This window comes from Amblyomma maculatum, chromosome 1 (assembly GCF_055883805.1).
Source record: "Amblyomma maculatum isolate TAMU_Amacu chromosome 1, ASM5588380v1, whole genome shotgun sequence".
NCBI lineage: Eukaryota > Metazoa > Arthropoda > Arachnida > Ixodida > Ixodidae > Amblyomma > Amblyomma maculatum.
The window spans coordinates 315,123,303-315,135,708 of record NC_139344.1 but is presented as its reverse complement, the minus strand read 5'-3'; the positions used below and the strand labels follow the sequence as shown (position 1 = coordinate 315,135,708).

The 12,406-nt window shown below is 45.3% G+C and overlaps 1 protein-coding gene across 1 annotated transcript in view; it reads left to right on the top strand.

Annotated features, from left to right (window-relative positions):
• The window catches only part of LOC146207167 (monocarboxylate transporter 11-like), a 63,297-nt gene that overhangs the window by 14,458 nt on the left and 36,433 nt on the right, over window positions 1–12,406 (top strand). The window contains exon 2 of the mRNA XM_084605499.1: window positions 1,330–2,068. Within this exon, the coding sequence (XP_084461625.1) occupies window positions 1,714–2,068 (355 nt within the window). The 5' untranslated portion in view covers window positions 1,330–1,713. The remainder of the gene's footprint in view (window positions 1–1,329; window positions 2,069–12,406) is intronic.

The following is a 12,406-nucleotide window of genomic DNA, read 5'->3' as shown; positions in this document are numbered from 1 at the left end:
TAGTTTTCTTTATTCTTTCGTTGTCATAATCGGTGCGTGTTTTTGATAGGCTGAATGCCGGGTTCTGCCACGCTGTGAAAAGCTAGGCTACGTTGTTGTCGAGGGGGGGGGGGGGGGGATAAGGACGTGCAGCAGCTGAACAGCTAACTTTGGCACCTACAAGAAGCGGCTTCGCCCTGCCCTGTAGTGTCTGACCTACCTGACATGTACAGGCTTTTGCCAGTTTCGTGCTTTCATGGTATGGTTGTATACTAAGGCACGTTGACTTTTCCGAGTTGCAGTAAAAGGTCCTGAAAGAAAATTGGGCCAGTGTAGGGAGTCTTTCTTGGCAGCTGCGTGCATTCCGGGCACGGATGTGCGACGTCACAGCGAGGACAGGAAATGTTCGGTTAGGCTTACTTTCAGCGTGCCTGTAGTCTTTCTGCGATTTCAGAGGTCAGCAATGTGAGCCTCAAAGGGATCAATCACATTTCCCCAATGTTACTTTCTCCCCTCCATAATCGTCTGCAAATTTAGGCTTTCATTGAGCTTGTTGCTCTTGAGAGTTCGCATGTGAACTTAACGGTTTCGTTGGAGGCAGGCCAGCGAGCACGGTGACATGTCCTGGTGGCATTGAATGAGGGAATACGCGATACTCATTCGAACAACCACTGTTCCATGAGTGAAAAGCATTACTTTAGGTTTTTGTTTTCTATACGAAAAGTTGCGATGTGAAAGAATAACATGTATCGGGCTGTAGTCGCGGGAAGCGTGTATGAAAAATAGCGATATAGAATTCGCTTTTTTCTACAAACCACCGGTTCGCAGAAGCGACATGTTCTTGTGCTAGCACACTCTTGCGTTGCGGACTTATGGTACCCCATCTTCGTTTCACATATGCAGCAAAGCGATAGTCCACGTGTAGGTGGACTATCGAACAGCATTCTTGTGCTAAAGAAAGTGGGGTGTTTAGTAATTGATTACAGAAATTGCTTGGCTTGCTTTACAAAAATAAAGATACACCAAATAACATGCTACTGATTACATCAGCTTTGCATAGGCGAACAAATTGTGTAGTATACGCTGTGTGCTAAAACGAAAACTATCATCCTTCAGCGTTTGCTATTTCAATGCGACCTGCGTTAGTTTGATTGGACAGGTTAATAATGAAACTTTCTTGCTCGATAAGCTCCGTGTGACATCCGTGAAAAGCGAAGCTCTTGAATGGCGAAACATATGAAGCTGTGTTGCGATAGTGGCCGTATACGTGGATGCTATTCAGAACTGGCATGGCCGAATGGAAACCACGAAGTGAAAGTTTTAGTATGATATTTATTCTCTTTCACGCAGCAATGATGAACCACTGGAAATGGCTGGCATTGTTCTGAATGGAGCGTGGCATGCCTGCTACACGTTTTCTGCGTCTGTGCGCATCTGGAGCAACCTCGCCTCATCGAATCGAGGCGAAAGAGGCCATGTCAATGAAAATCTCATCAGCAGGCGTCGACTGCTCCACAGATCGGCTGCTCCCGTGAACTCGAGCGTTCCAGTTTCGTCGTAAAACGTCACCAGAGGAAGACTCATCCGCGCGTTTACCATGCTACGTTCTAATATGGCATATCAAGAGGCGACAGGGAGGTTAGTCAACCACTGACGTTAGTTGATATAAGCAGCAAGGTTGACTACACTGCACTTGAAGGCAGCACGTAAGAAGTCTTGACGAAGGAAGACAATATGGCGTCTACAGAGACAAGACCGATCGCTTCTTCGAGCACTGCCGAATATTTAATGAGAGCCGACGAAATTGAAGAGGACGCCGAACACGAGGGCAAGGCCGACGGAGCTCCCGGGAGCCATCATCCGCAGCGTTGCCCTCAGCTGGGACGGTCTTCTTCCGAGCCTCGGCTGACGAGCGCCGAGCAGCGCATAGCGGCCACCATCCGGCAGCACTACTACCCGGAGGGCGGCTGGGGCTGGGTGGTGTGCGCTTGCGTCTGCCTCGTCAACGCGCTCAGCTGGGGGCTGCAACTCAACTACGGAGTCCTGCACGCCGCCGCCGTGAAGCAGTTCGGAGAGGAGCACGACGCCCGTGAGTGCTTGCAGTTCTTGCATGTGAATTCCTGCAATGGATCATGCGTCCGTCCTCTACGAACTGTCTGCGGTGCCAATTCTTAGGCGATAACTACGTTAGTGCGAGATGATGATGTTATTCTGGGCTATATAGCAACTCTGGGTACGACTTCAGATTGTTATTTGTGTTTGCGCTGCTACATTGGAAAAGCGCCTCGGGTGAACTCTATTGCTGATTGGCATTCGGACTAATTAACGTGGTGGCTCCTTTTCGTGACGTCGTGCGGAACATCGCTCCTATCCTGAACCAGAGCATCACCTGGTGTATTACACCGACTTTGCATGAACAGCAAACACAGCCTTAACCGTTAAAGAAGAAAGTTTGCACTTGGTGTCCGCGCGGTATCGAAATGCGATAAGCAGCAGTCACATATTGCGTTTAGTAGCTAGTGTGCATTTTTTCTCCCTGAATAAACATAAATCTTCCTGTATTCGCACTCCCGCAGCGCTGACACGTTGTGATTTCATTTTTTTTCTTTATCTGTGAGCGTGTTAGATAATTCGCAATGACGACCAGTTGAATTTAACGGAGGCTCTATTCGCAGCTACCTAATCCAACGCGCAGCTTTATCTCCGGTGCAAACGCGAACAGCGATATACAGTTGGCTACTTTTAAGGCGAAAGCCTTTAATGGCTCATGCTCTCGTGGACAAAATGTCTCCCGCTTTTGCGGCGGCTCTGATTGGCCGAGGCGGGATGACGTCATATATGTCTCGACCAATCACAGAGCACCACCACAGTATGTGCAAATGTATGCCTTATATAGCCCTATTTCAATAAATGATCAATTACAAATAATAAATAACTACAATTATTATTGATAATTAAATAATTAATTGCGTAACAATTATAACTAATTGATAAACAAATACCTAACGACTAAATTAATTAATTACTAATTAGTGCTAGTTGCGTGGCAGAATGCGGCCACGGGCTTTCGCCTTTCACTACTTTAGTCGCTAAAGTCCCTCGTAATTCTTTTTTTAAATTGCATCGCTCGAGAGGCGACTGCCAAGCGCTGCTGCACCGGAAGACAAAGGAGAGAAGAAAGCATGCGTGCTGCAGTGATCGTCGTCTGCTGGGCCGTTCTCGTTAGTGCGATGCCACCCTTGCCCATAAGCGGCAGTTATGTACCGAGGGCCAAGGAGCTGCGACTTTTCCTTTGTCGACTGCATACAGTGCGGGTGATATCTCCGATAAATAAAACAGGTTTCCCAATAAACCAGCTTCGATCATTACTTCCGAATTCCTAATAGAGAGGACCCTCAATATGGGCGTACTGAGCTAAAAAAAAAAAAACAACGCCCTCGAGTCGCCGACGCTTGAAAACACAACCGGGGCCTAGACTCGTGCTTGGAATGTTACGTGTTTGCCACAGTAAAAGAAAAAAAAAAAAGAAGAAAAAAAAAAAAAACATGCGGAAAGCAGAACACGCACAAAAGAAAAAAAAAAAACCCTCTGAAGTTGCTTCGCAACGGGGGTTACTTGGCACGAAGTAACACAGCCAACCAGGCGACGTTGGCTCCAGCAGCATGATCCTCTCTCCTGATTTGCGCTTCATCTCGGCGCCGCTGCACCTGATGGAAAATCGACGCTCGCGCGATACAAGTAAAAGAAGTGGCCGACTGCACTTTGGGACACGTTCCAAAGCTCCCACTGTGCCGAGTTTCATACCGCTAATGGTGTCTTTTTCTACAACATTCACCCAAGAGAACGGGTTACCACGGGAGTGAATTCTGAGCACAACACTGTTTAGAGTAAAAATGAATTCTCTAGCTAAAATAATCCGCAAGTCCGTAATGTATTCTGTTTAGGTTGATTACCTGCAGATAGCATGTACCTGTATAGAGACAAATACAAATGACAATAAATAAACTCATTGCGTAGATCGAAAAGAATGAATTTACGTTTTCTCCGCAAAAGAACTGTAGCTGTCGTGTTCTCACTGAGACGAGGTTTACAGATTGATTCCACACTATAATTGAACCAAAACACACTACCAGTGAAACAAGCGCAGAAAGGTTTAGGCGTCACATTTGACAAAAAGCTGACATATTTATCCCACATAAACAGCCTAAAAAATGCCGCTTGTGCAATTCTAAAAGTGCCCTTACGAAAACGGTGGTGGTCCAATCGAGAGTGCCTATTGCAAGCCTATCGCTCTGTGGTGCGCTTCAAATTAGGTTATGGATGGATAATATACGGTTCAGGAAAACTATCTTACTTCAAACGACTGGACCCCGTTCATAACCTTAGTCAGCGCCTATTATCTAGAGCATACAGAACATCCCCTGTAGCCAGTTTTTATGCAGAATTAAACGATCCACGTCTAGGGGATCGCCGAACTGCACTGATGAGCACATGCATCTTAAAGATTCGTTCTCTCCTGAAACATCTCTGCTACTTCATTGTCACGAAATGCCCATCTAAAACTTTGTTCCTGAATAAACCGCTTTCTATGAGCCCGTTGATATTGCGTTTCGGATATAAATGCAAGGAATTAGCGGTACTGGACACTACACCTATCATTGCATCAAGAAATGACCCTCTGCCACCATGCTACAACTTCCCTGCTGTATGTGACTTCTCACTAACACACACACACACAAACACATCATGAGCACTAGGAAAAGAAAAGCAGCGAGAGAAAAAAGACGCAGGACAAGAGGAAACAAACATCACAGCAGTCGACTGTGTCTCTGTGTGTATTTGTGTTTCTTCTTGTCCTGCTTCTAGTTTTTTTTTTTTCGCTGGTTTTTTTTCCTAGGAGACATAAACCAAATCGACCAGCAATTCACTCATCATGAGCACATACTGCAAGAGGTTTTCACACTCCAGGAAGAATATGATGCCTATACACCGAGTTTTAAACAGGTAACTAAAAAATAAGCACAGGTAGGAATTGGGTAGTTCAAGACAAAAGTGAAAAAAAAAAAAAAAACGTGATACGCCTGCCACAGTGCGCCTCAATTTTCGCTGCCGAGTGTTTCGCTGTGTGCGTTGCCGTGGAGCAGATAGTCAAAAAGAAAAAAAAAACTAAGCGTAATCTACACTGATTATTTAATCATACTCACGGCACTACCACTAAAAATGATCAAGAACCTTTGTTCGTAAACATCATTCATAGCATAGTTAAAATAACATTTCATAAACATAACGTCCCGTTTAAGTCATGTTGGCATTGATGGAAATGAGACAGCAGGTGCATGTGCTGCGCAAATCCAATTGAGTCACACAAAACGAGTGTGACGCACAGGGTTTGTTTAAGGTTCTTGCACAAACAATTCGGACATAGATGGCAAGCTGCATGGAAATAGGCAAGTAAACAATAAACTGCATTCTGTAAAGCTCATTTTAGCAGAATCGTAGTCAAGCAGAAGTGAAGAACGTACGTTTTCAAAAGTAATTTTATGTCGCTTACGTATCGACACACCTCATTCACAATTTCTTACTGACTAGACGAGACACGCCGCCCTGCGAAAGGTGCGCTGCTGAACTCAAAGCAAACCACATCTGAATTGCCTGTACAGAACTTTGAAGATCTAAAAAAATATTTTACATTATTTTACAAAGAAGCTGAAATCTGAAGTGGCCACCATCATGAATCATCGACTGTTCAAGACCACTATCGAGGAAGCCTATTCATCAACGTAATTTTTGTTCATTTTTCATTAACGTATAATATTTTTGCCGTGATATCCCCACCCCTCATGTAATGTTCCGAAAGGGACCTTTGAGGAAAAAAAATTAAAAAAAAAATAAAAAGAACACATCCCATTAGATTCTTGACTCCGTTTAGATTTTTAAGTTCCTCAAAAAAGCCAGCATTTTAAACAAACTATAACAATCAAGCTATACCATTATCAACCTATATCATCAGTTTTTAATCTTCCGCTTGACGCAGCATAGCCTTGGTAGCTTTTGTACCATAAAACCCAGTATAACTAAACAAACATTCCCCCACATAACTGTGGCTTACAGTATACCACAGTGGCCTCGCAATTAAAAGGCATCCAACAAAGGCAGACTTACTTAGGTGCAGCATGAGGCATCCAAATAAATGAGACAAAAAGAATAGCTGCTTCAGCTACTGTCAATGAAAAACAAAAGGCCATGGAAACAATGTTTTCTTTTTATGCAAGAAGATGGCTGCCCTTAAAACTGGCGGTTCATTCAAGGTTAGAACTCCAGGCACGTGATTGAATATTTAAAGCAAAACAAGGTTCTGCTTTTAGAGCATCAGCGGCTCCCACAAAATATTTGGCATATTATGCTCCGCATGAGCAGTTAATGAGAAACTTATAAGACAAAAAAATTGAATCAATCCGCAGAGATTGTCTTCTAAAATGCACCTCGCCAGAAAGAGCATGGAATTTCTTTAGAATTATTCGCGAAGTAGATGGGATGGTGGGTTGGGCCAGTTGGCAGTGACTCATATTTAGTCACAGCGCAAAGGGACGAAACTCAGAGGAACCAAGAAGCACACGGACGAGCGGCGCTGACTAGCAACTACATGTTATTTCAAAAACCAAACCGCACTTATTGCTAACTTCAGTGGGCCCATTAGCTCCCATGCACATGCACCGAGTACCAACCCCAGAAAGTTACACCATACGTCAAAGGCTGAAAAAGAAAAAAAAAAAAGCAACTGACAGACCGATAGCAGGACTGCTATATATATATATATATATATATATATATATATATATATTGAAACTCAACATAACCCCGCCGGGTTGCCCAGTGGTTACGGCGCTCGACTACTGTTCCCAAGGACGCGGGATCGAATCCCGGCCTCGGCGGCAGCTTTTCGATGGAGGCGAAAAGCAAGGCGCCCGTGTGCTGTGCGTTGTCAGTGCACGTTAAAGAACCCCAGGTGGTCGAAATTTCCGGAGTCCTCCACTACGGCGTCTCTCCTGAGTTGCTTTGGGACGTTAAACACCACAAACCAAACCAAACCAAACTCAACATTGACGTTTCGGCCGGCCGGCCTTCAGAATAAGACCGGAATATACAGCCCAGCGAACAACACACAACAATAAAGGTTTTGGTGCCCGTTCGGCACCCAAAATAAAATATAGCAGGAACAGGGCAGGCACCAGGACGCCTCTACAGTGCATCTAATCCCCGGCTGTCCACTCGATTTTCAACATGCCAATATAGAGCTCAGTCCCTCCCTTTCGCGCCCCCGCTTCCCAAAACATCTTCTGCCTCGTCGTATATATGAAGTAAATTGCTTGATTACGTGTTGTGAAACGAACAAGTTTAGTTTTTTTTTATATTAATAGTCATCTGCCATTCAGAACACCATTTGGTTAGGCGTCGTAGGCCATTTTCTAGTTGTAAATATACGGTGAGGTTAGTCACAGAGCGATAAATAACGCAGTCACCTGCAAACAATCTTAGCGAAGAAGTAATGTTAAGAGAGACATTATTTATGCAGATCAAGAATAATGTGGACCCCATAATTACATACATACATACATACATACATACATACATACATACATACATACATACATACATACATACATACATACATACATACATACATACATACATACATACATACATACATACATACATACATACATACATACATACATACATGCATACATGCATACATACATACATACATACATACATACATACATACATACATACATACATACATACATACATACATACATACATACATACATACATACATACATACATACATACATACATACATACATACATACATACATACATACATACATACATACATACGTATACGTATGTATGTATGTATGCGTGCGTGTGTGTGTGCGCGCGCGTGCGTGCGCTACGCAGTAATCACAGCATATATCCATAAGGCATTGCTTTCTTAACAGTGTGACTGAACAGAAGTGCGTATATCGGCGGCGGTGGCACGTTCTGTCTTCCCGATCACTCAGCATCATGCGGCGAGATACATCGACAAACGATGCACGGCTCGATGACAGGGCCCGAAAGAGAGACATTGCGCACAAGAGACGCCACATTGGTTTTATTTGCCGCAGTGGCGACTGCCGAGTGACAGACGTAAATACGAAGGCGGTGCCACAGACATGTTACTCGCTGCCCAGTTCCATCAACTGTATTGCATTCCAAGAACAGGCAGGCGGTCTGAGAAGTAGCCATCATCGCCACTGTAGGAAGCCAAGTAGTTGCGGCCCGAGTTGAGCGGTCGTCATTGATCTGGCTTTCTTTGTGCGTCTAAGGCTTAACAAACAAGTTTATATTGTATGACACACCAGGAGGTTGCAGAGAAGACACACTGAACTGATTGGTCTAGGAGCTGCTCATATTTTATAAGCCTCACCATGAAGTACCCGTCTTCCCTGAAGGCATTTGTCTTGTTTCACGAAGGCATAAATTGCCGGCAGGCGCTGTTAACACGACTTGTTTTTACTGAACTGCAATATACTTGCGAAAGCGTTCATGTTTCGTTTCTTGCTTTAGTGTGTGTTGACGATGGATTGCATTCAGTACAGAGGGAATATTTAAATCGTTCGACGCTTTTCAAACACTCGCTTTGTGGCTGCAAACGCGTGCGAAAGTACTTATTTATTCCCCGAAGCCCATTGCAAGATGTGGCATTTTATTCCCGTTCGAAGCATCCAACAGTGCCGACAATTGAGAGAAGCAAGCGAAATCCACCCAATGACTTACTATCCAGGCTTATACTTACGCTTCAGAAGCGAAAAATATGATCAGCAGAAGTTCCAAAATTATTCGTCACGGACATCTGCTGACTACTAAGCTATGATAGCCACTACGCTATCATGTACCAGCATAACGCTGTCCCGTGCCCTGTTGAACGATGGCACACCCAGTTCCTTGACCACTGCGGGCACAGAGCTAAGTAATCGCGAGCATGTAATTCATTATTTACAACGAATGCATCCAGTGCTCTCAATGGGATCCAGCAATGAAAATGTCATAGTGCTCGCAGCCGTAATGCCCAAAAAGTGGGCAATTTTAGATTCCATCGCAAGATTCAACTCAGGGTCAGTGGCGATAAGCCTGTGCATACAGTAACACTCCTTATGCTTAGACTTGCTTGGCCAGCTCGGCAAAAACAGACAGCTGGTCGGCTTCGCGTCGCAGGGTGGTGTCTGCGATCATAACGCTGACTGTGTGCACCAGGAAGTTGACCCTTTCATCCTACTGACCTCGCTTCCTGTTCTAATCTAACCTGCATGGCTTCTTACTACACCCTCTTCCACTGCCTATCTGTTCGCTGGCCACTTGATAACTGTTGTTTCTTTATTGGGTAGCTGCTGAGCTGCCGTGATTACGGGATGCCCAGCCCCTGCAACCACTGTGGCTTTTATGGCAGCGGTTATGCCACAAGGCCATTTTGCTATTACCTCTTTGAAATAGAGTGCACTATGGTACAACGCCGTTCCGCTGTTTATTAGAACTTGTGGAGCTGTATATCGGTGGCTTCGAGACCCATAGCTAACCTATTCTGATTTATTAATCACAATCCGAATCTGAATACATATTCCAGCCTTTCACCCCACCTGTGCGGCAACGTCGCTGTTAGCCAGGAATAATGATAATTGGCTTCAAGGACCACTACAGAAAAATACGACCCTCCTGTTTGCGTGGTTCTTTTTTGTTGCAAAGGCCCAAGTATCTCATTTTGTCTGTTTCCTTGATCGCTGTACATACGTGACATCTTTTGCGCTTGTTCTGTAGGTCGTACTCGCAATTATTAAATTCGATTTCGGGCAACTGCTGCTCGAAAATTTCCTTAAAATACCCGCTTCAGCCGCACAAAACGAGGGTAACAAAAGCTCTTTTATCCACAGAAATAAATTTTGCCCCCTAAAATTTGACCAATTATGTGAGCGTGTGAAGAGCTTGAAAGTAAATGACTCCGTGGTTTTTCTCGGCATACGTATGGTAACGCAGATTATCGGGTGCATCCTTCTTTTAAAGATATTCCGGAGAGCAGTGATGAGCAAAAGGGCGCTTCTGTGGAATGCGACCTTCCACGTGCTCTAGGACGCGTTCTAGATGCTCCTGTACATTTCGGGTACCTGCAAGCATGATTAAGATGCGCAGTATTCTCTGCATAGTGACTACTTCATACTTAAGGAAAAGCAATATAAAAGACGTGCTCTGTGCAAGTTCACCTAACAGTGGTCAGCCTAACGTGTACGTATTTTTAGTAGCTAACACATTGCCTCCATACTTGAGGCAGCAGACAATGAAAGGCGCGTAAAAACAACGCAGGGGTCAGACATCTGCGTCCTGCTTTGTGTACACTTAGTATCCAGAAGTTATAAGCTGGACATATCTGGGCTGTAGCGTTCTGACCGCCGTTTAAGCTTTCATCTTTACTGAGGCGCTTGCCATGAAGACGGTTTTCAGTGTAAACGTGGGAAGACGAGACGCTAATGCGATGAACACTCAGCTTTCTTTCGATTGAAAGGGGGTGGGGGAGTTGAAAGCGCCTTTTCCGTTTTCTCAATTCTTTATAGTGCACGACACATCCGGTCATTCGCCTGTCTCAGCAGTGTGAACGTCGTAAAATATACATCTGCTCAACTCCCAGAGTCTGGTGGTAGTTTTTTTTTTTTTTTTTCAAATATAAAATTTATTCATTGCCTTTTTGAGTAGAACGCAGGAAATCACGAGTCCACATGAAGAGCTACGACACTTGTTTGTGTGTTTCTGAACTTTCTCTACATAGCCGATAAATTTCCGCAGCCAGAAACATGAAAAAAAGTGGCAAAAGAGAAGGAGGTAATGAAAGCAACAATAGGCAGATAAAACAGGCTGGAGTATATGCTTGAATGTAATTAAGGAAAGTGAGCAAGTATAACAGTTACGGAAGCATCAGAGAGCACTGAACAAGGGTAGAGGGGTAGCCTCAGTTCAAAAGCCGAGCCAACGTTTCGACAAGTGGACTTGTCTTTGTTGGTTGGTTGGTTGGAGTCTTTGGGATATTCTCAAGGGGGCGGGGGGGGGGGGGGGGGATTACCGGACACGTATTATGCCGGCCTTAAGTCGCGGCGGCACTCTTGGTGTCCGGGGGAAGGGGAGATGGGATGTTGGGTGGGGGAGGGGGGGGGGATCATCATCCAGCAGTCGCTCTCGACGTCATCGGCTTCGTCACCAGCGCCGTGGCCAGCAGGTCAGCAGGCCCGGTGGAAGGCTACAGATGTGCAGCCAGGCCGGACTCCTCCAGGAAGGCCAGCAGGAGCCGGTGGGCTGCCAGGGGGCTCCTGGCCGAGAAGAGCACCTGATCCTCCGTGACAGCAGGGAGTCCGAGGGCCCGGTAGCCTGCCTCCATCTTGCGGCGGGGGTGGGCATGTGCTGGGCATACACAGAGGAGATACCCCAGCGTTCCTGCATCGCCACAGGAGGGGCATGCTGGGGAGGGAGCCCGGCCACGGACATACAGCTTCGTCTTTGCAAGTCCACTTGTCATACTGTGTAGCCATATCTTCTCTCTCTCTTTCTACCCTAATTAGGGAAGTTAGGCACATGACCGACACATTCACTTGGGATCGGCAGCAATAATGCTTTTTCATATAGGGGCTAACATTGAGCAGTAACTCTATCTGATTCGATATTTGCCTCCTTGTCGTATACCCTGTCTCAATCTCAATGGCAACAGAGATTCAGTAGAGATTCAGTCGAGGGTGGTTGGACAATTTCCAATTTACCGCGCGAAGGGAGACTCACACTTCAGACGGTGGTTGCTGTTGAGACGCACAAAAGAAAACGATGTTAGATCAGGGATCACCGCTCAGGGAGACAATCTGGTTGGTTTGTGGGGTTTAACTTCCCAAAGCGACTCAGGCTATGAGAGACGCCGTAGTGGAGGACTCCGAAAATTTCGACCACCTGGGGTTCTTTAACTTGCACTGACATCGCACAGCCCACGGGCGCCTTGCTTTTCACCTCCATCGAAAAGCGGCCGCCGAGCAGGGAGACAATCAGTTTGCTTATGTGAATGTTCGTCCGACATCAAACGATGCATTTGCTGCTGAAGAAATAGTTTAGAAATGAAGTTTTTTTTTTCTCCCGCCACTCGGTTCAAGCTCCTGACACCAGGAACGAAACTTATGCACTGCCAATGGCTTACGAAAATGGCAAGTATAGTGGCGAAACCTGGAATTAATTTTCTGATCTTCAATTATAGCTTCTAAAAGTGGCATCTTTACCTTTAGAACTCGGTAAGGCACTTCTACCCATGGACTTCAATGTGTCCTCAGTGCTCCCTTAAATAGCATTGTATGTATTTCAACAA